At 46.3% G+C, this 25,672-nt stretch overlaps 1 protein-coding gene and 1 long non-coding RNA gene across 4 annotated transcripts; both read left to right on the forward strand.

Annotated features, from left to right (window-relative positions):
* Window positions 1–7,788: 7,788 nt before the first annotated feature.
* LOC148394740 (janus kinase and microtubule-interacting protein 3-like) lies at window positions 7,789–10,685 on the forward strand. 3 transcript variants are annotated; one of them, XM_088381871.1, is made up of 11 exons: window positions 7,789–8,105; window positions 8,250–8,363; window positions 8,522–8,561; window positions 8,781–8,843; window positions 8,930–9,028; window positions 9,126–9,359; window positions 9,480–9,545; window positions 9,607–9,675; window positions 9,752–9,829; window positions 9,886–10,119; window positions 10,199–10,685. In XM_088381871.1, the coding sequence occupies exons 1-11, from the start codon at window positions 7,909–7,911 to the stop codon at window positions 10,313–10,315; spliced, it is 1,311 nt and encodes a 436-aa protein (XP_088237997.1). In that variant the 5' UTR covers window positions 7,789–7,908; the 3' UTR covers window positions 10,316–10,685. The 3 variants fall into 3 exon arrangements, with proteins under 3 accessions (XP_088237997.1, XP_088237999.1, XP_088237998.1); XM_088381873.1 differs by lacking the exon at window positions 7,789–8,105 and having other exon boundaries at window positions 8,251–8,363; window positions 8,445–8,561; window positions 9,126–9,365; XM_088381872.1 differs by lacking the exons at window positions 7,789–8,105; window positions 8,250–8,363 and having other exon boundaries at window positions 8,375–8,561; window positions 9,126–9,365.
* Window positions 10,686–11,714: 1,029 nt separating this feature from the next.
* On the forward strand, window positions 11,715–16,283 carry LOC148394741 (uncharacterized). Its single transcript, XR_015859578.1, has 5 exons — window positions 11,715–12,415; window positions 12,539–12,616; window positions 14,181–14,351; window positions 14,475–14,552; window positions 16,117–16,283. It is a non-coding gene; the product is annotated as an uncharacterized LOC148394741 (long non-coding RNA).
* Window positions 16,284–25,672: the final 9,389 nt, after the last annotated feature.

Raw genomic sequence — 25,672 nt, forward strand, 5'->3', positions numbered from 1 at the left:
ACCATCCTGCACTGAACAACACCATCCCGCACTGAACAACACCATGCCGCATTGAACAACACCATGCCGCACTGAACAACACCATCCTGCACTGAACAACACCATGCCGCACTGAACAACACCATGCCGCACTGAACAACACCATGCCGCACTGAACAACATTATGCCGCACTGAACAACATTATGCCGCACTAAACAACATTATGTCGCACTGAACAACACCATGCCGCGCTGAACAACACCATGCTGCACTGAACAACATTATGCCGCACTGAACAACACGATCCCGCATTGAACAACACCATCCCGCAGTGAACAACACCATGCCGCATTGAACAACACCATGCCGCACTGAACAACACCATGCTGCACTGAACAACATTATGCTGCACTGAACAACACGATCCTGCATTGAACAACACCATGCCGCACTGAACAACACCATCCTGCACTGAACAACACCTTTCCACACTGAACAACACCATGCCGCACTGAACAACATTATGCCGCACTGAACAACACCATGCCGCACTGAACAACACCATGCCGCACTGAACAACACCATGCCGCACTGAACAACACCATGCCGCAATAAACAACACCATCCCGCACTGAACAACACCATGCCGCATTGAACAACACCATGCCGCACTGAACAACACCATCCCGCACTGAACAACACCACCCCGCACTGAACAACACGATCCCGCATTGAACAACACCATCCCGGACTGAACAACACCATGCCGCACTGAACAACACCATTCCGCACTGAACAACACCATGCCGCACTGAACAACACCATGCCGCACTGAACAACACCATGCCGCACTGAACAACACCATGCCGCACTGAACAACATTATGCCGCACTGAACAACACCATGCCGCACTGAACAACACCATCCCGCACTGAACAACACCATGCCGCATTGAACAACACCGTGCCGCACTGAACAACACCATCCTGCACTGAACAACACCATCCCGCACTGAACAACACCATGCCGCACTGAACAACATTATGGCGCACTGAACAACATTATGCCGCACTGAACAACACCATGCCGCACTGAACAACACCATGCCGCACTGAACAACACCATGCCGCACTGAACAACATTATGCCGCACTGAACAACATTATGCCGCACTGAACAACACCATGCCGCACTGAACAACACCATGCCGCACTGAACAACACCATGCCGCACTGAACAACACGACGTCGCACTGAACAACACGACGTCGCACAGAACAACACGACGCCGCACAGAATAACACAATACCGCACAGAACAACACAATACCGCACAAACAGTTTTAGATAATATTACGTCGCAGTCATGTGACGCGGACATGACGTCAATAGGCGGAACTCACGGCAAAATTATAATCCGTGGGCGTGGCTTGCAACAGGAAGTAGGAAAGCGGCAGTTCTGGCAAACAAGACACAGCTGTTAGTAACACGATGACTAACAAGGCAAATATTTTTGTTTTCAGCTTGCAACTTGACCGTCTAGAGCGTACAAGGTAATTACAACTGTTTTTTTTTTAGCCCTGAAAAGCAAGGGAGTGTGGCGTTTGGGAGGAATGTCGAACTCGGCGTCTGCTTCCAGCCACAGACGCCAAATTTCGACGATTATTTCGACTGGTCAACGGTTGTAAATTATTGCGTTGACTAAAAACTTTATTTAACTCTACTCTTAACTTTGCCGTTTCAGATATGCGGGTATTACACCGCGGAAATGACGTCAATAGGCTGAACTCTCGCCAAAATTCAAATCTGTGGGCGCAATGGCCTTGAGCGAGACACCGGATACAAACACGACGATTATCAACAGAAATATCTTTATTTTCCGCTTGCAAGTGGACCGTCTAGAGTGTACACGGTAAGTACAACTCATTGTGTTTAAAAAGATTTACGTTTGTGTAGTTTGCGTTGCGTTGTATCTGTGAATGTTGGTTGAGGCTAAATGTTAATGTTTAATTTCATTCCTTTAGGTTCCACGGTGTTTGTTGGCTGTATGTTTTCCACTGCAAGAAGAGGCTCGTATCATTGACCAGCAGGAGCTACAATGGTGAGTACCCCTTTCGTCTTCCATTTATGTTAAACACTTCCTATTTCATGTCTAACAGTACTCGATTTAACAAATAACCATAAATAAATACAGTGTGGGCAGTCACGTTAACATATGTGATTATCCTGCCTAATATGTTTATCACAAATATGTCACTAATCACTAATATGTTTATTTGTTTATCACAACACCTTTGGACCTTCAGCAATCGATTATTTACCTTCATCTACATAGAGACAGAACGATGGTGTCTTAAACATCTCATTCATTTCACCAAATAACTTCACGCAGGTGGATCACGGCCGTCTCGGTCACGCTATGTTGCGTGATGCAGTTTTGAAGAACCAAATGCATTTATTCAATGAATAAGTCAAGCTAGTTCTATGTTTATGATGTTGTAAGTTACGGTACCGATTGAAGTTGAGTTCGAAGCCAGTGGAAAACAGCGCTGCGTTTGTGCTCTCCAGGTACAAATGTTGTGATCTCTGACTGACGACCGGGCGAGACTCGAGTAAGAGATGTCCAAACGAGCTCCGGCAGGGCGGGCCAAGGCGGAGCGAACGGACGCCCTTCAGGCCGCCAATGACGAGCTGAGAACCAAACTGATGGACGTCCAGTTAGAACTTCAGCAGGAGAAGAACAAGGTGAAAACCTCAACAGACAGACACTGCCTGCCTCCCTGCCTGCCTCCCTGCCTGCCTCCCTCCCTCCCAGTTTTCCCGATGTAGATTAGACATGCGTGTGCCATGACTGTGTCAGCCTACATCAACAAATGCACCGAGGACGTCAGCACCACTAAGAATATCATCACCCGGGGCAACCAACGACCCTGGATGACTGAGGAGGTACGTCAAACGCTACGAGCGCGGAACTCTGCCTTCAAGTCTGGCGACAAGGAGACACTGAGGACAGCGAGAGCCAACTTGAACCGTGCCATCAGGATAGCGAAGCGAGACCGCAGTCGAAAATTTCAGGATCGTTTCCACGACGTCAAAAACATCAGGAGTATGTGGCAAGGCATACGGGCGATTACAGACTACAACTCACCCTCCCCCCCCCCGGTGGGTGTAGTTGATGCTGACTTTCTAAATGGTCTAAATAACTTCTTTGGGAGGTTCGAGGCACTAAACGGCACTCCAGCAGTTAAAACTGTCCCCCATCAGGAAGAGGAGGTACTCTGCCTTGACTCCGCCGATGTGTTGAAGACCCTGAGGAGAGTCAACCCCTGTAAGGCCCCTGGCCCCGACAACATTCCTGGGCGTGTGTTCAGGGAATGTGCAAGTCATCTGGCTGGGGTCATCACAGACATTTTTAACACCTCGCTGGGCCAAGCCACAGTGCCGGCGTGCTTTAAGACTGCCTCCATCATTCCGGTGCCGAAGAAACCTCAAATCACCTCATTTAATGATTACCGGCCTGTTGCACTGACTCCGGTTATGATGAAGTGCTTCGAAAGGCTGCTTAAAGGTCACATCGTTTCCAGACTCCCCCTATTATTTGACCCGTTCCAGTTTGCCGACCGGCAAAACCGCTCCACTCAGGACGCCATCTCCTCCGTTCTTCACCTGAGCCTGGCTCACCTGGAGGAGAAGAACACCCATGTGCGGAGGCTGTTCCTGGACTTCAGCTCAGCGTTTAACACCATCATCCCACAGCATCTGGTAGGAAAATTGGAACACCTGGGCTTCAACACCCCCCTTCGCAACTGGCTGCTAGACTTCCTCACCAACAGACCTCAGTCAGTCCGGGTCGGACAGAACACCTCTGATGTCATCACCCTCAGCACAGGCTCCCTTCAGGGCTGCGTCCTGAGCCCCCTGCTGTGCACCCTGATGACACACGACTGCGTCCTCAGGTTCACCACCAATCACATCGTGAAGTCAGCAGACGACACAACGGTGGTGGGGCTCATCAGAGACAACAACGACCTGGACTACAGAGAGGAGGTGGAGCAGCTGGTGGGCTGGTGCAGAGAAAACAGCCTGATCCTGAATGAGGAGAAGATGAAGGAGATCATCGTCGACTTCAGGAAAAAACAGCCTCACCACGCTCCACTGATCATCAACAGCTCAGCTGTGGAGGTGGTCAGCACCACCAAATTCCTGGGGGTCCACATCACAGAAGACCTCACCTGGACTATGAACACTACGGCACTGGTCAAGAGGGCACAGAAGCGCTTGTACTTCCTGCGGAGGATGAGGAGAGCCCACCTGCCCCCACCCATCATGAGGACGTTCTACAGGAGCACCATAGAGAGCATTCTGACAAGCTGTCTCTCTGTGTGGTGTGGAGGCTGCACCGCCTCCGATTGGAAGAACGTGAGGAGAGTGGTGAGGACAGCAGAGAGGATCATAGGGGCTCCTCTTCCCTCCATTCAGGACATTTCATCTCAGCGCTGCATGTCCCGTGCCCGTAACATCATCAATGACCCATCACACCCCCACCATGGACTGTTCTCCCTGCTGCCCTCTGGGAAGAGGTTTGCAGCATCCGCTGCAGGTCCACCAGGTTCTGCAACAGCTTTTTCCCTGCTGTCATCAGACTGTTGAACACTAGAACTGTTGAGCTCTAAACTGAACTCTGCATCACACATTCACAGAACTGTACTTTATGACACTACGGACCTCTATCTTGCACTATCTCGCACTACCAACTTTACTGAACTTGTATAAACCCTTTAAATAGAAGTTTAATACATGGTTTAGCATTCCTCTGCACACTCTTGAATACTGTTTTGCCTACTTGCACTATTGCATAATTATCACTGCTGCACTTTATACTTATTTTTAATATATATATATATATATATATATATATATATATATATAGTATATATGTATATATATATATTTTCATAGGATATGTTACTTCTATTCAACTGCAATATCACTACTTTGTTGTAAGACGTATGCAACGGAATTTCGTTTTGTATGCACCATGTGCAGACAAGATGACAATAAAGTTTGTCTAAGTCTAAGTCATGTCAGGTCAGCTGTCTGGAGAGAGAGAGAAGTCAGGACCTGCGGGCGGAGCACCACCGTGCCACCGCCGCCATGACGGAACTCAAAAGCAAACTCCATGAGGAGAAGCAGAAAGAGTTAGCCATTACCAGGGAGACATTACTGCGGCAGCATGAAATGGAGCTGATGAGAGTGATCAAAATCAAAGATGGAGAGATCCAGCGACTGAATGCCTTGGTCCTCAGCCTGAGGGACGGCTCCATGGACAAGGTGATCCGCTCTATCCGTGTCTGACTATCCGCACGCCACGTCGGGCTTCGATGCGGCCGCTACCGTATTGTGTAGCTTGTCCCCAGTAAGCGTCGCGGCGCTCCGTTGCGGTCTCAACGGCCCGGTGTGGCGCAATGTCTGCTCAGGTGAGGAGGGGGGGCGCTTTGCTGGCGGAGGTGGAGGAGACGCGGCGGTGTCGGGAGACCGAGCGGTGTCGCCTCCACCAGGAGCGCGGAAGAAGCCCTGGCAGCGGCCCAGCAGGCCTGGCAGTCCCGAGCGGCCGAGCTCCGATCGGCTCATCACCAGCATCGGGAGGAGCTGAGCCGAACCAAGAGAGACTGCGAGAGGGAGATCCGCCGACTGGTAGGACTGATCAGATGCGCGGTGCGTGGCTATGTTCCCAATTTCGTTGTATACCTGCAGTGCAATGACACCTAAGGCATTCTATTCTATTCTATTTCACAAGAAGAAAATGTCCGGTTGCTCGCTTCGCTTTTGTCACAGCAAAGGTGTTCTAGTCGATTCAAGAAAAAAATTGGCCGGTTGCTCTCTTTGTTTTTGTCACAATTCTGGCAAATGAGTTTGCCCGCCTGCCTGAGCGCTCCCCGTTTGTACATCCAGACGGATGAGATCAAGCTGAAAGACAGAGCGGTTAGTGTTTTGGATGAAGCCCTGGGGCCGGCCACGTCCACCGCCTTCAGCTGCAGACTCAGGCTGCCGAGCAGCAGATCGCTGCCCTGAGGGATTCCCAAAGGGCGGGCCTAAACTACCCTGGAAGTGGGGTCAACGCCGCTACTAGCAATCCTCTTCATTGCGTAAGCCACCTCATCACACACTTGCAGTACGCATGACTTAGTTCGTTGCTGGAGGAAGGTAGCACAAAAACAGTTTTGAACTTTGAACGAGTGCTTGTGTGTGTGTGTTGCGGGGCGTTTTCAGTCTCAGGAGGATCGGGACACGCGACGGTTTCATCTGAAAATCGCTGAGCTCAGCGCAGTCATCAGGAAACTGGAGGATCGAAACGCCCTGCTTTCTGAAGAGCGCAATGAACTGGTAATTTATTGACGGCACGCTTGAAGGTTTGCGCTACGTTTGATGCGCGCCATCCAGCGAGGCACCCATTGCGCTTGCTTATTAGTTGAGCGGCGCAGCGAGTCGGTTGCCTGGTAGATGTCTTTTATTGGGAGCCAAAGCCACGATTCCGTTCAAACCGATGCAAAAGGAATGGATACGTTCTGGCCCGCGTGTTGTGCGTCTTTCACATCCCGCACTTCATGCTTGCAGCTAAAGCGACTGAGAGAAACAGAAAGCCAGTTTCTGCCACTCCTGTACAAAAACAAACGCCTGAGCAGGAAGAATGAAGAACTCTCGCTGGTGCTGTGTCGCCTTGAAAACAAAGTGCGCTTTGTCACCCAGGAGAACGAGGAGATGGCAAGCTTGGTAAGTCGACGCGGACAACGGCGGCGTGCCAACAGAGTCCACTGCATTTGTGTTCCACAGAGAAGGCCTAGTTCGCTCAATGACCTGGACCGCGGTTGCGGCCAGCAGGACGGTGAAATGGAGTTCCTTCAAGTTGTGGAGCAGCGGCACATCATCGACGACTTGTCCAAGGTCTTCAGGCAGGCGACTCGGTGCACGTACGGCAGCGCCGCGCTCGCTCGCTGTCGCCAGGAAACCTTTTCCGTCCAAAGCTTGGCCGGCGGCCGCCATCCAAAAAATTGGCCCCTTAAATTCCGACCTTTCAAGCAGGAGCATTGTGCGCACGCGTTTGAACACGCTTTAGACTTGTTTTGCCGTTTTCAGCAGCTCAAAGCTCCCGTTTTGTCAGCGCCTTTGCCACTCGCTGTGCGCTGAAAACGACGGACTTGCCCGGCTGCTCAGCCCGTCAACCATGAGCCGCGAGCGCGACGTCATTGTCCGTAGGCAGCTAGTGGCAAAATGCACCCTGTTAGAGTTGCGCTCGCTCCAACTTATTTTGCAAGAACCACACGGGAGACAAGTAAGTTCTTTTGGACACCTGCAGGTGGAGAGTCCATCCGTTGTACGAATGAAGTCTGACTCTCGGCTCCTGCACGAGCATTTTAATTAAGAGAAACAGGGTGGGTGTAAGAGTGGATTGAATAGAGGAAGCCCTTGACCTCTAGTCAAAACATAGCAAGGGGTGTTTTACGACTTTGTGTAGGAAGGGATAAGCGATAGGGATAAATAAGGGATAAATAATATTATTTATTACAGGTCGCAGTCAAAGTCAAAGCAACACAATGATACGATAAAGATAATCTGGAAAACCCTGACACACCCTGTAGTTGTCACTTTTGGAAAAGACGAGCGTCCCTCCAATCATCGCCGGTGACGTGTTTTTCAGGCTCTGGAGACAGGAGCTCATGTCAGAAATGTCATTGTGAGTCGCGTTTGTTTCTGCGCCGGAGCCGTTCGTTCCCTTTGCATCCAAAGAATCTCAAAGGCGGATTATTTGTGTCGACAGGAGAGAGATTTGCTGCTACGATACCGACGTCGAGAATCTCTGAGGAGGAACAAAGCGTGAGGTCCTGCAAGGTGAGTCTGTTTGTTTGCGGCTGCTTGGTGTTGCGCAAGATGAAATGGCCTTTTTCTCGCTATCGTTCCTCTCGTCGATTCATCGTGAGGTGTCGCTTCAGTTTGTTCAGAGAGATGTTTGCTTCCGCGCCCGCAGGTCATCGAAACATTTTACGGCTACGACGAAGACGTGTTGGTGGACTCGGACGGATCGTCCTTGTCTTTTCACACCGACAGAACCCCCGACACGGAACCCGAAGAGGTAGCCCGCCATTTCTGCCAGCGTATTGACACCAAACATTCCTCTTCAGCCTGGAATCGGACTCGTCTTTGCGTCGCGGGTGCTTTGTCGCCGGTCTGACTGATTCTGGTACTAGTGCTGTGTTGCATTGGTGTGTGCATGAAGAGGCGGAGCTTCGCTACCGCCAGCTGACGCAAGAATATCAAGCGCTGCAACGAGCCTACGCTCTGCTAGCCCAGACCAGCGAAAGGGGACTACGACGCCGAGAAGGAGATCAAGGTGGCGCCCCTTCCCGCAACCCCCGGCCGGGTCGCAGCCTCCCCGTTCTCACCCAGCCTCGGGTGTTCTCTGGTCTGAAAGGAGGAGGAGGAGCCTCCCTCCTCCTCCTTTCAGACCAGAGAAAAGCTGATGGTAGAAATGGGTCACTATCAAAGCAGAGTAGCAGATCTGGAGTCAGCGCTGAAGCAACAAGGACAGGTAAGCTCATCAATGAGCACACCTTTTTCTCAGACAAAATAGCTACATTCTTCAGTCACTCATCCGTCTGGCATTACTGGACCAACCCCCCCCCCCCCCCCCCCGAACGTGGCTGGGAAAATGCGGAGAAAAGCAAATGTCATTTTCCAGTCAACCAAAGAATTTGTGGATGAAAATGACACAACATTCCAAAGCTGTCCACGCGTTTGTCTCTTCTAGAATGTCAAGTGGGTGGAGGAGAAGCAGCTGCTGCGTCAGAGCAATCAGCAGTTGGCCGAAAAGGTGACGGAAAGAAAGGCGCTGGGCGGAGTCGCTTGGCGTCACACCTGTCGGGAAGCCCCGCAGATGAGGTCTGACTGTCTTTTCAGGTCAGGCGGATGGAGGCGGAAGAAGCGCGTCTGAAAGAGCACATCCAGGATATCCGAGACCAAAACGAACTGCTTGAGTTCCGCATCCTGGAGCTGGAGGTGGGAAGACTCGCACAAGCGTGTTGAGGCCAGAGATGTGACGGACGGACGGACGGACGGACGGACGGACGGACGGATGCATGCCTCTGCCTTTCAGGAGAGGGAGTGGCGCTCCCCCGTCTTGAAGTTTCTGCAAGTCCGTTTCCCAGACGGCCTCAGCCCTTTGCAGATCTACTGCGAGGCCGAGGGCGTGAGCGTACGTAAGGCGTCCCTCGCAACCCTAACCTTAACCCGAGGTCCCAGAACACCTTACATTGCTCCTTGCGCCTTTCCCCCGGACATCGTCATCAGTGATCTGATGAAGAAGCTGGACATCCTGGGCTATAACGCCGTAAGTGTATGTCGAACTCCTTATGTTCGCACTCCACGAGACTCGGCGGCTCAAATGTGACTTTTGGAAGGCTTTGCGCTGAAAGAAGCTTGTTGACGCTGTGCCTTTGGGCTCTTGCAGAATCTCACCAACGAGGAGCAGGTGGTCGTGATTCACGCCAGGACCCTTCTCACCCTAGCCGAGAAGGTAACGCGCACGTCCACGCACGCTCTCGCATTCTGCTTATGTGACAGCAGCCTTTCCTCAGTGGTTAGAATACATCAAAGTGACCAAGTCAGCACTTCAACAGAAGATGTTGGACATTGAAAGTGAGAAGGTAGACAGACACGCGACATCAGCCAAGGGGAACTCCGGCAATGTGCCCCAACAATTCTGACCTTGAGCTGTGCTAGGATATGTTCTGCAAGCAGAAGGGCTACCTGGATGAAGAGTTGGACTTCAGGAAGTGTTCCATGGACCAGGCTCATAAGGTAAGCCGCCCTCAAATCTCCCGCCGGACCACTGATGGACGAGGATTGCGGCCCAGAGGATCCTGGAGCTGGAGGCCATGTTGTACGAGGCGCTACCGCAGCGGGACTGCCCCGCCACGGACGGCGAAAAAGCCAGCCACGCTGGCGTGAATGACGTGCTGACGGCGGATCAGAGAGAAGAGCTTAGGAGCGCCGTGGACCAATGGAAGCGAGCCCTGATGTGCGAGTTGAGGGAGCGCGACGCTTGCATCCTCCAAGAGAGAATGGATCTGCTGCACAGCGCGCAACAGGTAAGGGCCCAAAGCCAGCCCGGCACTTACTTGCACGCTTACTGGCTTTTGAATGCCACTTTCCATTTGTCCGTCCTAGAGGAACAAAGAGCTGAAAGAATTCATCGAAGCTCAGAAGAGACAAATCAAACAATTGGAGGAGAAGTTTCTGTTTCTCTTTCTATTCTTCTCCTTGGCCTTCATTCTGTGGCCCTAACACCAGCTGGTGAGTGAGCTCCAGCGGCACCGCACTCGACACCTCCGATACACTGCCAGCCGGTCTCAGACGTTGGCAGACGCTCCGATGCCAACGTATACCCCCCGCCACGGTGACAGAGGCACCGCGTCACACCGGCGCTCATCCAATCAGAAGGCAGGAAAAGCAAATTCACATGCAGGGCACTTTTGAACCAGAAGAGAGCGCCACAAAAAACGGTTGTTGCCCCAAACGCGCACTAAAAAGGGTCAGAATAACAAGAGTCCCACTGGCCAGCCGGGGCCACCCGTCCAGCTGTTTCTTCAGGGGGGAAAAAAATTGGAGTCACCGGTGAGTACATTTTGCATTTAGCTCTGCTTTTCTGCTTCTGTCTTCAAGTGTGTGGCATCCTGCGATCAAAGAGTCAGCCAACCCCAAAGCGGTTGACCTCAACGTCCCACCACCATGCCTACCAGAGCAGGTGACGTGATGCTTTGGACATCCTTCCGTCTCAGATGCCCAAAAGTACTCTTTGCCACATCTGCGGCAATACGGTGTCTTTTCAAAGGTGCAAATAAATCCAGCGTGGGCGGAACACGCACGTCTTCGGTTTTTCCCGCTTTGTTTGTGTGACAGCTGTTGTGAAAATTTTATACAAATAAAGTTGTATAGTACAGGTTTGGCCAAGCCGCAACTCCCGAACCGCATGCGGCTCTTTTATGTTCATATCAACATTTGTGTGTGTGTGTGTGGGGGGGGGGGGGGGGGGGGTTGTGCGTGTTGGCTTCACTTGAGTTCAATTTGGTATTTTGGTCAAAAGCGCATGTGGTGAAATTCCACAAAGTAGGATGGGCAAACACATTTCTTTAAACTATGAGTGTCAATTGGGCTCTCGAAATGGCAGGGAAAAGATGCACAGCAAAACAAAAATACGTAGATGAACACAGGACGTTTTAATCAGAGTGGGAAAGTTTCTATTTTTTGTTGAACGTGATGGCAAACCATTCTGCCTGATATGTCAGACCTCAGCGCATTTCAAAGATTCAAATCTTCAGCGCCATGCACTTCAGCTCACTCCATGCTAACGTTGATCAGGCGTCGAACCCGCATCATCATGCTTAAGAGGTGGCCATGCTAACCAGTGCGCCATTATGTCAACGCATAATAACTAAGTCTACTGGTCAAAACAGCGGTTACTATATGACGTCGCTACGTCGTGGTCACGTGACGCAGACAAGACGTCAATGGACGTGGGCAGAGTTAACTTGTTTAAAAGGGAGTAGGCAGAAGAAATATTTAATTTATTTAAATCTATTTTGAGTGCACACCATTATGCCAATGCATAACAACTGTAAATCTACTAAACAAAACAGCGGTTGCTATATGACATCTGCCACGTCGTGGTCACGTGACATACGTGACGTCGATGGGCGTAACTTTCGCCGGAATTCAAATCCGCGGGGAGAGTTAACTTGTTTAAAAGAGAGTGGGCAGAAGAATTATTTAATTTATTTAAATCTATTTGGTGTGTGCGCCATTATGTCAATGCATAACAACTGTAAGTCTACTAAACAAAACAGCGGTTGCTATTTGACGTCTGCCACGTCGTGGTCACGTGACGCGGACGTGACGTCGACGCCTACTTTACATCCCACCGATCACAGGACTCCTCGGCTGCATAACCGTGCCCCCTTCCCAACCAATCGGATTTGCTATACGCGAAAACGACGCCAATGGAAAGAGCTTCCGCCCAAATTTAAATCCGTGGGCGTGGCTCGCAGCAGGAAGTAGGAAAATGGCGGCGATGTTGACAAAGACACAGCGGATGGTAACATACGACTAACAAGAGAAATATTTTTATTTTCTGCTTGCAACTGGACCGTCCAGAGCGTACACGGTAAGTACAACTCATCGTTTTTAAAAAGAAGTACTTTTGTTGCCCTGAAAAGCGAGTGAGCGTGGCGTTTGTGGGGGACGTCGAATTTCGACGATTCTTTCTGGTCAACGGTTGTAAATGATTGTGTTGATTAAAAAAGAAAACTTGATGTAACTCTACTTTTAACTGCCGTTTCAGATAGATTTGGAATTGCATCACATCCAATTTTGCCTAGAGCGTACACGGTAAGTAACACTCGTTGTGTTTAAGGAGATTTACGTTTGTAATAGCAGAAGTGTAGCCGCGTTGCGTTGTACGTGTGAATGTTGGTCCGGGCGAAATGTTAATGTTTAATTTCATTCCTTTAGGTTCCACGGTGTTTGTTGGCTGCAAGTTTTCCACTGCAAGAAGAGGCTCAAATCATTGACCAGGAGCGAGCTACAATGGTGAGTAGCCATAACATTTATGTTAAACACTTCCTATTTCATGTCTAACAGTACTTGATTTAACAAATAACCATAAATAAATACAGTGTGGGCACTGAAGTTAACATATGTGATTATACTGCCTAATCTGTCACCGAGTAGATTGTTGCAAAGTAATATAAGATCCAAAGTTGTAATTCAGAATAGTTTTCAAAAGAAGGCCATTAGAATTATATACAAGTCTGATTACCCCGAACAAGCTATTAATTAAATCACAAATTCTTCAATTCAAAGATTTGGTAGATTATCAGACAAATAATGTCTAACAGTAATTGATTTAACACATCACGATAAGTAGATTGAGTGTGGGCACTCTCAAGTTAACCTATGTGATTATACTGCCTAATCTGTTACAGAGTATGTTGTTGCCAAGTAATGTAGAATAGATCCAAAGTAGTAATCCAGAATAGTTTTGAAGAGGCCATTAGAATGATAAACAAATCTGATTACCTTGAACATAATAACAAGCTAAGTGTTTAATATGTCCTATGAAGTCAAAATTGGGCACCATCATGTGGTGAAATTTGGAATTGCATCACATCCAATTTTGCCTGGGAACAAACAGATTACATAAATCTTAGTTTTGAATAAGCCACTCCTTCTCAAACAAGTAAACTCTGCCCATTTTGCGCAGTAGATGTTCTGTTAATATCTAGTATTTATACAAAGTCATAATTTAAATTGCTTTCAACCTTCATTCATCGGTTCAACCAACATTACTCGCTCTTCTTACCAACTTGTATTGATTTAACTAAGCGTTTAATACTTCCTATCAGGTCTCAAATCGAGATTTGGCAAAATACAATTTCAGCAAATCCAATTTTGCCAGGGAACAAAAATAGATTAAATAAACTAAATAAGTCCTCTTCCCATTAAATAAATCAGAAAAGTCTGTCTTGTAACCAGTCCTCTTCAAACAAGTAAAGTCTGCCCATTTTGTGCCGTAGATTTTGTGTCTATGCCTAGTATTTAAACAAAATCATAATTTAAACGACTTCTTTCCTTCATTCACTTTGGAAATTTGGAATTGCAGCAAATCGAATTTTGGCAGGGAACAAAAATAGATCAATTAAACTAAATAAGTCTTCTTCCCATTAAATAAATTAAAAAAGTCTGTCATGTAACCAGTCCTTTTCAAACAAGTAAAGTCTGCCCATTTTGTGCCGTCGATTTTGTGTTAATGCCTAGTATTTATACAAAATCATAATTTAAAGGACTTCATTCCTTCATTCACTTTGGAAATTTGGAATTGCAGCACATCAAATTTTGCCTGGGAAGAAAAGTAGATTAAATAAATTTAATAAGTCTTACTACTTCCCATTAAATAAATTAAATACGTCTTACTTGTTCCCACTCCTTTTCAAAACAGTAGTTTAAAACGAGGGCCCTTCACTCAATCTTTAACCTCAACCCCGCACGTTGTGTTGTATCTGTGAATGTTGGTTGTGGCCAAATGATAGTTTTCTTTCATTCGTTTAGGTTCCAAGAAAACTTGATGTAACTCTACTTTTAACTGCCGTTTCAGATAAGCGGGTATTACGTCGCAGTCAAATGCCGCGGATATGACGTAATTGCCCGAACCTCCGCCAAAATTCAAATCTGTTGGCGCGATGGCCGTGAGCCACTGAGCAGCGACGATTATCAACAGAAATATCTTTATTTTCTGCTTGCAACTGGACCGTCTAGAGCGTACACGGTAAGTAACACTCATTGTGTTTAAGGAGATTTACGTTTGTAATAGCAGAAGTGTAGCCGCGTTGCGTTGTACGTGTGAAAATTGGTCGAGGCGAAATGTTAATGTTTAATTTCATTCCTTTAGGTTCCACGGTGTTTGTTGGCTGCAAGTTTTCCACTGCAAGAGGAGGCTCGTATCATTGACCAGGAGCGAGCTACAATGGTGAGTAGCCATAACATTTATGTTAAACACTTCCTATTTCATGTCTAACAGTACTTGATTTAACAAATAACCATAAATAAATACAGTGTGGGCACTGAAGTTAACATATGTGATTATACTGCCTAATCTGTCACGGAGTAGATTGTTGCAAAGTAATATAAGATCCAAAGTTGTAATTCAGAATAGTTTTCAAAAGAAGGCCATTAGAGTTATATACAAGTCTGATTACCCTGAACAAGCTATTAATTAAATCACAAATTCTTCAATTCAAAGATTTGGTAGATTATCAGACAAATAATGTCTAACAGTAATTGATTTAACACATCACGATAAGTAGATTGAGTGTGGGCACTCTCAAGTTAACATATGTGATTATACTGCCTAATCTGTTACAGAGTATGTTGTTGCCAAGTAATGTAGAATAGATCCAAAGTAGTAATCCAGAATAGTTTTGAAGAGGCCATTAGAATGATAAACAAATCTGATTACCTTGAACATAATAACAAGCTAAGTGTTTAATATGTCCTATGAAGTCAAAATTGGGCACCATCATGTGGTGAAATTTGGAATTGCATCACATCCAATTTTGCCTGGGAACAAACAGATTACATAAATCTTAGTTTTGAATAAGCCACTCCTTCTCAAACAAGTAAACTCTGCCCATTTTGCGCAGTAGATGTTCTGTTAATATCTAGTATTTATACAAAGTCATAATTTAAATTGCTTTCAACCTTCATTCATCGGTTCAACCAACATTACTCGCTCTTATTACCAACTTGTATTGATTTAACTAAGCGTTTAATACTTCCTATCAGGTCTCAAATCGAGATTTGGCAAAATACAATTTCAGCAAATCCAATTTTGCCAGGGAACAAAAATAGATTAAATAAACTAAATAAGTCCTCTTCCTATTAAATAAATCAGAAAAGTCTGTCTTGTAACCAGTCCTCTTCAAACAAGTAAAGTCTGCCCATTTTGTGCCGTAGATTTTGTGTCTATGCCTAGTATTTAAACAAAATCATAATTTAAACGACTTCTTTCCTTCATTCACTTTGGAAATTTGGAATTGCAGCAAATCGAATTTTGCCAGGGAACAAAAATAGATCAATTAAACTAAATAAGTCTTCTTCCCATTAAATAAATTAAAAAAGTCTGTCTTGTAACCAGTCCTTTTCAAACAAGTAAAGTCTGCCCATTTTGTGCCGTCGATTTTGTGTTAATGCCTAGTATTTATACAAAATCATAATTTAAAGGACTTCATTCCTTCATTCACTTTGGAAATTTGGAATTGCAGCACATCAAATTTTGCCTGGGAAGAAAAGTAGATTAAATAAATTTAATAAGTCTTACTACTTCCCATTAAATAAATTAAATACGTCTTACTTGTTCCCACTCCTTTTCAAAACAGTAGTTTAAAACGAGGGCCCTTCACTCAATCTTTAACCCCAACCCCGCACGTTGTGTTGTATCTGTGAATGTTGGTTGTGGCCAAATGATAGTTTTCTTTCATTCGTTTAGGTTCCAAGAAAACTTGATGTAACTCTACTTTTAACTGCCGTTTCAGATAAGCGGGTATTACGTCGCAGTCATGTGCCGTGGATATGACGTAATTGCCCGAACCTCCGCCAAAATTCAAATCTGTTGGCGCGATGGCCGTGAGCCACTGAGCAGCGACGATTATCAACAGAAATATCTTTATTTTCTGCTTGCAACTGGACCGTCTAGAGCGTACACGGTAAGTAACACTCATTGTGTTTAAGGAGATTTACGTTTGTAATAGCAGAAGTGTAGCCGCGTTGCGTTGTACGTGTGAAAATTGGTCGAGGCGAAATGTTAATGTTTAATTTCATTCCTTTAGGTTCCACGGTGTTTGTTGGCTGCAAGTTTTCCACTGCAAGAAGAGGCTCGTATCATTGACCAGGAGCGAGCTACAATGGTGAGTAGCCATAACATTTATGTTAAACACTTCCTATTTCATGTCTAACAGTACTTGATTTAACAAATAACCATAAATAAATACAGTGTGGGCACTGAAGTTAACATATGTGATTATACTGCCTAATCTGTCACGGAGTAGATTGTTGCAAAGTAATATAAGATCCAAAGTTGTAATTCAGAATAGTTTTCAAAAGAAGGCCATTAGAATTATATACAAGTCTGATTACCCTTAACATAACAACAAGCTATTAATTAAATCACAAATTCTTCAATTCAAAGATTTGGTAGATTATCAGACAAATAATGTCTAACAGTAATTGATTTAACACATCACGATAAGTAGATTGAGTGTGGGCACTCTCAAGTTAACAGATATGATTATACTGCCTAATCTGTTACAGAGTATGTTGTTGCCAAGTAATGTAGAATAGATCCAAAGTAGTAATCCAGAATAGTTTTGAAGAGGCCATTAGAATAATAAACAAATCTGATTACCTTGAACATAATAACAAGCTAAGTGTTTAATATGTCCTATGAAGTCAAAATTGGGCACCATCATGTGGTGAAATTTGGAATTGCATCACATCCAATTTTGCCTGGGAACAAACAGATTAAATAAATCTTAGTTTTGAATAAGCCACTCCTTCTCAAACAAGTAAACTCTGCCCATTTCGCGCAGTAGATGTTCTGTTAATATCTAGTATTTATACAAAGTCATAATTTAAATTGCTTTCAACCTTCATTCATCGGTTCAACCAACATTACTCGCTCTTATTACCAACTTGTATTGATTTAACTAAGCGTTTAATACTTCCTATCATGTCTCAAGGCAAGATTTGGCAAAATACAATTTCAGCAAATCCAATTTTGCCAGGGAACAAAAATAGATTAAATAAACTAAATAAGTCTTCTTCCCATTAAATAAATCAGAAAGGTCTGTCTTGTAACCAGTCCTCTTCAAACAAGTAAAGTCTGCCCATTTTGTGCCGTAGATTTTGTGTCTATGCCTAGTATTTAAACAAAATCATAATTTAAACGACTTCTTTCCTTCATTCACTTTGGAAATTTGGAATTGCAGCAAATCGAATTTTGCCAGGGAACAAAAATAGATCAATTAAACTAAATAAGTCTTCTTCCCATTAAATAAATTAAAAAAGTCTGTCTTGTAACCAGTCCTTTTCAAACAAGTAAAGTCTGCCCATTTTGTGCCGTCGATTTTGTGTTAATGCCTAGTATTTATACAAAATCATAATTTAAAGGACTTCATTCCTTCATTCACTTTGGAAATTTGGAATTGCAGCACATCAAATTTTGCCTGGGAAGAAAAGTAGATTAAATAAATTTAATAAGTCTTACTACTTCCCATTAAATAAATTAAATACGTCTTACTTGTTCCCACTCCTTTTCAAAACAGTAGTTTAAAACGAGGGCCCTTCACTCAATCTTTAACCCCAACCCCGCACGTTGTGTTGTATCTGTGAATGTTGGTTGTGGCCAAATGATAGTTTTCTTTCATTCGTTTAGGTTCCAAGAAAACTTGATGTAACTCTACTTTTAACTGCCGTTTCAGATAAGCGGGTATTACGTCGCAGTCATGTGCCGTGGATATGACGTAATTGCCCGAACCTCCGCCAAAATTCAAATCTGTTGGCGCGATGGCCGTGAGCCACTGAGCAGCGACGATTATCAACAGAAATATCTTTATTTTCTGCTTGCAACTGGACCGTCTAGAGCGTACACGGTAAGTAACACTCATTGTGTTTAAGGAGATTTACGTTTGTAATAGCAGAAGTGTAGCCGCGTTGCGTTGTACGTGTGAAAATTGGTCGAGGCGAAATGTTAATGTTTAATTTCATTCCTTTAGGTTCCACGGTGTTTGTTGGCTGCAAGTTTTCCACTGCAAGAAGAGGCTCGTATCATTGACCAGGAGCGAGCTACAATGGTGAGTAGCCATAACATTTATGTTAAACACTTCCTATTTCATGTCTAACAGTACTTGATTTAACAAATAACCATAAATAAATACAGTGTGGGCACTGAAGTTAACATATGTGATTATACTGCCTAATCTGTCACGGAGTAGATTGTTGCAAAGTAATATAAGATCCAAAGTTGTAATTCAGAATAGTTTTCAAAAGAAGGCCATTAGAATTATATACAAGTCTGATTACCCTTAACATAACAACAAGCTATTAATTAAATCACAAATTCTTCAATTCAAAGATTTGGTAGATTATCAGACAAATAATGTCTAACAGTAATTGATTTAACACATCACGATAAGTAGATTGAGTGTGGGCACTCTCAAGTTAACAGATATGATTATACTGCCTAATCTGTTACAGAGTATGTTGTTGCCAAGTAATGTAGAATAGATCCAAAGTAGTAATCCAGAATAGTTTTGAAGAGGCCATTAGAATAATAAACAAATCTGATTACCTTGAACATAATAACAAGCTAAGTGTTTAATATGTCCTATGAAGTCAAAATTGGGCACCATCATGTGGTGAAATTTGGAATTGCATCACATCCAATTTTGCCTGGGAACAAACAGATTAAATAAATCTTAGTTTTGAATAAGCCACTCCTTCTCAAACAAGTAAACTCTGCCCATTTCGCGCAGTAGATGTTCTGTTAATATCTAGTATTTATACAAAGTCATAATTTAAATTGCTTTCAACCTTCATTCATCGGTTCAACCAACATTACTCGCTCTTATTACCAACTTGTATTGATTTAACTAAGCGTTTAATACTTCCTATCATGTCTCAAGGGAAGATTTGGCAAAATACAATTTCAGCAAATCCAATTTTGCCAGGGAACAAAAATAGATTAAATAAACTAAATAAGTCTTCTTCCCATTAAATAAATCAGAAAGGTCTGTCTTGTAACCAGTCCTCTTCAAACAAGTAAAGTCTGCCCATTTTGTGCCGTAGATTTTGTGTCTATGCCTAGTATTTAAACAAAATCATAATTTAAACGACTTCTTTCCTTCATTCACTTTGGAAATTTGGAATTGCAGCAAATCGAATTTTGCCAGGGAACAAAAATAGATCAATTAAACTAAATAAGTCTTCTTCCCATTAAATAAATTAAAAAAGTCTGTCTTGTAACCAGTCCTTTTCAAACAAGTAAAGTCTGCCCATTTTGTGCCGTCGATTTTGTGTTAATGCCTAGTATTTATACAAAATCATAATTTAAAGGACTTCATTCCTTCATTCACTTTGGAAATTTGGAATTGCAGCACATCAAATTTTGCCTGGGAAGAAAAGTAGATTAAATAAATTTAATAAGTCTTACTACTTCCCATTAAATAAATTAAATACGTCTTACTTGTTCCCACTCCTTTACAAAAAAGTAGTTTAAAACGAGGGCCCTTCACTCAACCTTTAACCCTATTTATTCACCTTCTAGGCTAAGTGTTAAAGGCTAAGTGTTAAAGGCTAAGTGTTAAAGGCTAAGTGTTAGAGGCTAAGTGCCAGAGGCTAGGCGCCAGAGGCGAGTTTTTGTGGGCTGAAGTTTTAGTGGGGTTAGTGTGAATACAATCCAAAAGAATACAACAGAATACAATACAATAGAATATAATACATAGATTAAATTCAATAGCTCTTACTACTTCCCATTAAATAAATTAAATACGTCTTACTTGTTCCCAATCCTTTTCAAAAAAGTAGTTTAAAACGAGGGCCCTTCACTCAACCTTTAACCTCAACCCCGCACGTCACATTGTGTTGTATCTGTGAATGTTGGTTGTGGCCAAATGATAGTTTTCTTTCATTCGTTTAGGTTCCACGGTGTTTGTTGGCTATGTTTTCCACTGTCAGAAGGATGAAAATACAAAGTACAACGCTTGGACGTGGGCGAAGACATCACCGGTGAGTCCTTCCTTCCTATTTATTTACCTTCTAGATGCTAGAGGCTAAGTGTTAGAGGCTAAGTGTTAGAGGCTAAGTGTTAAACACAATACGAACAACACAACGATACTGCACTGAACAACACGATACCGCACTGAGAAACACGATACCGCACTGAACAACACGATACCGCACTGAACAACACCATGCCGCACTGAACACCATGCCACACTGAACAACACCATCCCGCACTGAACAACACCATGCCGCACTAAACAACACCATGCCGCACTGAACAACACCATGCCTCACTGAACGACACCATGCCGCACTGAAAGACACCATGCCGCACTGAACGACACCATGCCGCACTGAAAGACACCATCCCGCACTGAACACCATGCCGCACTGAACAACACCATCCTGCACTGAACAACACCATCCCGCACTGAACAACACCATGCCGCACTGAACAACACCATGCCGCACTGAACAACATTATGCCGCACTGAACAACACCATGCCGCACTGAACAACACCATGCCGCACTGAACAACACCATGCCGCACTGAACAACATTATGCCGCACTGAACAACACCATGCCGCACTGAAATACACCATCCTGCACTGAACAACACCATTCCGCATTGAACACCATGCCGCACTGAACAACACCATCCCGCACTGAACAACACCATCCCGCACTGAACAACACCATGCCGCACTGAACAACATTATGCCGCACTGAACAACATTATGCCGCACTGAACAACACCATGCCGCACTGAACAACACCATGCCGCACTGAACAACACCATGCCGCACTGAACAACATTATAACGCACTGAACAACACCATCCCGCACTGAACAACACCATGCCGCACTAAACAACATTATGCCGCACTGAACAACATTATGCCGAAATGAACAACACCATGCCGCACTGAACAACACCATGCCGCACTGAACAACACCATCCTGCACTGAACAACACCATCCCGCACTGAACAACACCATGCCGCACTGAACAACACCATGCCGCACTGAACAACACCATGCCGCAATGAACAACACCATCCCGCACTGAACAACATTATGCCGCACTGAACAACATTATGCCGCACTGAACAACACCATGCCGCACTGAACAACACCATGCCGCACTGAACAACACCATCCTGCACTGAACAACACCATCCCGCACTGAACAACACCATCCCGCACTGAACAACACCATGCCGCACTGAACAACATTATGCCGCACTGAACAACACCATGCCGCACTGAACAACACCATGCCGCACTGAACAACACCATGCCGCAATGAACAACACCATCCCGCACTGAACAACACCATGCCGCACTGAGCAACACCATGCCGCACTGAACAACACCATCCTGCACTGAACAACACCATGCCGCACTGAACAACACCATTCCGCACTGAACAACACCATGCCGCACTGAACAACATTACGCTGCACTGAACAACACCATGCCGCACTGAACAACACCATGCCGCACTGAACAACACCATGCCGCATTGAACAACACCATGCCGCATTGAACAACACCATGCCGCACTGAACAACACCATCCTGCACTGAACAACACCATGCCGCATTGAACAACACCATGCCGCACTGAACAACACCATCCTGCACTGAACAACACCATCCCGCACTGAACAACACCATCCCGCATTGAACAACACCATCCTGCACTGAACAACACCATGCCGCACTGAACAACACCATGCCGCACTGAACAACACCATTCCGCACTGAACAACACCATGCCGCACTGAACAACACCATCCTGCACTGAACAACACCATCCCGCACTGAACAACACCATGCCGCATTGAACAACACCATCCTGCACTGAACAACACCATCCTGCACTGAACAACACCATGCCGCACTGAACAACACCATGCCGCACTGAACAACACCATGCCGCACTGAACAACACCATGCCGCACTGAACAACATTATGCCGCACTGAACAACATTATGTCGCACTGAACAACACCATGCCGCACTGAACAACACCATGCCGCACTGAACAACATTATGCCGCACTGAAAAACACCATGCCGCACTGAACAACACCATCCCGCACTGAACAACACCATGCCGCATTGAACAACACCATGCCGCACTGAACAACACCATGCTGCACTGAACAACATTATGCTGCACTGAACAACACGATCCTGCATTGAACAACACCATGCCGCACTGAACAACACCATCCTGCACTGAACAACACCATCCTGCACTGAACAACACCACCCCGCACTGAACAACACGATCCCGCATTGAACACCATCCCGCACTGAACAACACCATGCCGCACTGAACAACACCATTCCGCACTGAACAACACCATGCCGCACTGAACAACACCATGCCGCACTGAACAACACCATGCCGCACTGAACAACACCATGCCGCACTGAACAACATTATGCCGCACTGAACAACACCATGCCGCACTGAACAACACCATCCCGCACTGAACAACACCATGCCGCATTGAACAACACCATGCCGCACTGAACAACACCATCCTGCACTGAACAACACCATCCCGCACTAAACAACACCATGCCGCACTGAACAACATTATGGCGCACTGGACAACATTATGCCGCACTGAACAACACCATGCCGCACTGAACAACACCATGCCGCACTGAACACCATGCCGCACTGAACAACACCATGCCGCACTGAACAACATTATGCCGCACTGAACAACACCATGCCGCACTGAACAACACCATGCCGCACTGAACAACACGATCCCGCATTGAACAACACCATCCTGCACTGAACAACACCATGCCGCACTGAACAACACCATGCCGCACTGAACAACACCATTCCGCACTGAACAACACCATGCCGCACCGGACGTCATCTGATGGCGCCGCGGATGGCTGCCACGGTGAGTCGCTCTCTGTTTCTTTGTCTTATTTTGTGTGTTTTCTGCGTCTTCTGCTGTCCATCCCGGATCACTTTTACTAGAGAAGTACTGTTAAACATCGGTCAGTCTTCTTCTGGTATTTTCTCTCCTGTTTTCTCTGATTCAGACTGTTTGTCGGAGATTTTAGCCGGAGCGGCGGTGCTATACAAGCTAGCGCGACGGCGGCGACGCGGAAAACGAGCCGGAGCCCTCGTAAAGCTGAGGCAGAAAGGGTTCCGTTCTGCCCTACCGTCAATTCATCTGGCGAATGTCCGCTCCCTGGCGAACAAGATGGACGAACTGCTGCTCCTCACTTCAAGGAACACGGACTTCAGCAGATCCGCCGCGCTGTGTTTTGTTGAAACGTGGCTTAGCGAACGAACCCCCCACCACGCCATGGAGTTAGCTGGGTTTCGGCTAACGCGTGCAGATCGCAGCGCGGAGCTCTCCGGAAAATCAAAGGGAGGTGGTCTCTGTTTCTACATTAATGAACGTTGGTGTACCGATGTCATGGTGTTGAAAGAGTTTTGCAGCCCTCTCCTAGAAACACTTTTCATAAACTGCCGGCCGTTCTATTCACCACGGGAGTTCTCCTCGATCGTCATGGCTGCTGTTTACATCCCACCACACGCACGTGCGAGTGAAGCCACGCAGATGCTGGCTGACCAGGTGACAGACATGGAGAAACTTCTACCAAATTCACTAATCATTGTTCTGGGTGATCTTAACAGGGCGAACCTCGCACACGAACTCCCCAGATACAGACAGCACATAACGTGTCCCACCAGAGGGGCACAGACACTGGACCACTGCTACACCGTAATTAAGGATGCATACCACTCTGTGGCTCGTGCAGCTTTAGGACTCTCGGACCACTGTCTAGTTCATCTGATCCCTGCCTACAGACAGAAACTAAAAACTTCTAAGCCTGTGGTAAGGACTGTCAGGAAGTGGACAGTGGAGTCAAGGCAGAACCTCCAAGCCTGCTTTGACTGCACCGATTGGAGAGTTTTCGAAGCTGCAGATTCAGACTTGCATGAACTCACTGACACTGTCACATCATACATCAGTTTTTGTGAGGATCTGTGTGTGCAGACTAAGACCTTCTGCACGTACAACAACGACAAACCTTGGTTTACACCGAACCTTAGGAGGCTGCGCAAAGTCAAGGAGGAGGCCTACAGGAGCGGCGACCGGGACCTGTTCAAGCAGACCAGAAACACACTGAACCGAGAGGTCAGGAAAGCCAGGAGGTGTTACGGGGAGAGCCTGGAGAGACACCTCTCTGCCAATCCTGATCCCTCAACAGTGTGGAAAGGCCTGCAGAGCATCACGGGCTTCAAGAAACGAACCCCCCGTCCTGTGGAGAGCCCAAGGCTCGCTAACCAGCTAAACAGGTTCTACTGCAGGTTTGATCGGTCTTCCCACACAACGGGACTTCCTGCAGCACAATCCACATACTCACCTCCCCCCACAACTGCTCTGTCCACACCTCCATCACCGTGGTCACCGACTCTCTCTCTTGCAGAGGCCGCGCCCGCACTCCAGATTCGCGAGGAGGAAGTGCGCCAGATGTTCCGAAGACAAAAGATCAGGAAGGCACCGGGCCCAGACGGCGTGTCACCTTCCTGCTTGAAAGTTTGCGCTGAGCAGCTGGCACCCACCTTTGCACGGATCTTCAATCGTTCCCTGGAGCTGTGTGAGGTGCCCGCGTGCTTCAAGAGCTCCACCATCGTTCCAGTGGCCAAGAAGCCCGCCATCACAGGTCTGAATGACTATAGACCTGTTGCACTGACATCTGTGGTCATGAAATCTTTCGAGAGGTTAGTGCTGAACCACCTGAAGGATGTCACGGGCCCCCTGCTGGACCCCCTCCAGTTTGCCTACCGGGCAAACAGGTCGGTGGATGATGCGGTCAACATGGGTCTGCACTACATCCTGCAACACCTGGACACCCCAGGAAAGTACGCCAGGATCCTGTTTGTGGACTTCAGCTCGGCGTTCAACACCATCGCTCCTGACATCCTCCAACAGAAGCTCATCCAGCTCGCGGTGCCTGCCTCCACCTGTCAGTGGATCACCAGCTTCCTGACCAACAGGAGACAGCGTGTGAGGCTGGGGAGCATCACATCTGACACTCTGACTACCAACACTGGAGCCCCTCAGGGGTGCGTCCTCTCCCCACTGCTCTTCTCCCTCTACACCAACGATTTCTCCGCAAGTGACTCTTCTGTGAAGCTCCTGAAGTATGCAGACGACACCACTCTCATCGGACTGATCCAGAACGGTGATGAGACTGCATACAGACAGGAGGTGGAGCAGCTGGTCCACTGGTGCAGCCAAAACCACCTGG

Source organism: Syngnathus floridae, chromosome 7, assembly GCF_059516105.1.
Source record: "Syngnathus floridae isolate MCC-2025c chromosome 7, RoL_Sflo_1.0, whole genome shotgun sequence".
NCBI lineage: Eukaryota > Metazoa > Chordata > Actinopteri > Syngnathiformes > Syngnathidae > Syngnathus > Syngnathus floridae.

What these genes read in the sequence shown, in the direction of transcription:
- LOC148394740 (XM_088381871.1), top strand. Translation starts at nt 7,909, where the DNA reads ATGGCCTTTTTCTCGCTATCGTTCCTCTCGTCGATTCATCGTGAGGTG. An exon ending in CCGACACGGAACCCGAAGAG is followed by an intron (nt 8,106 to 8,249) that starts GTAGCCCGCCAT and finishes GTGTGCATGAAG; the next exon opens with AGGCGGAGCTTCGCTACCGC. An exon ending in TCCGCATCCTGGAGCTGGAG is followed by an intron (nt 9,029 to 9,125) that starts GTGGGAAGACTC and finishes TCTGCCTTTCAG; the next exon opens with GAGAGGGAGTGGCGCTCCCC.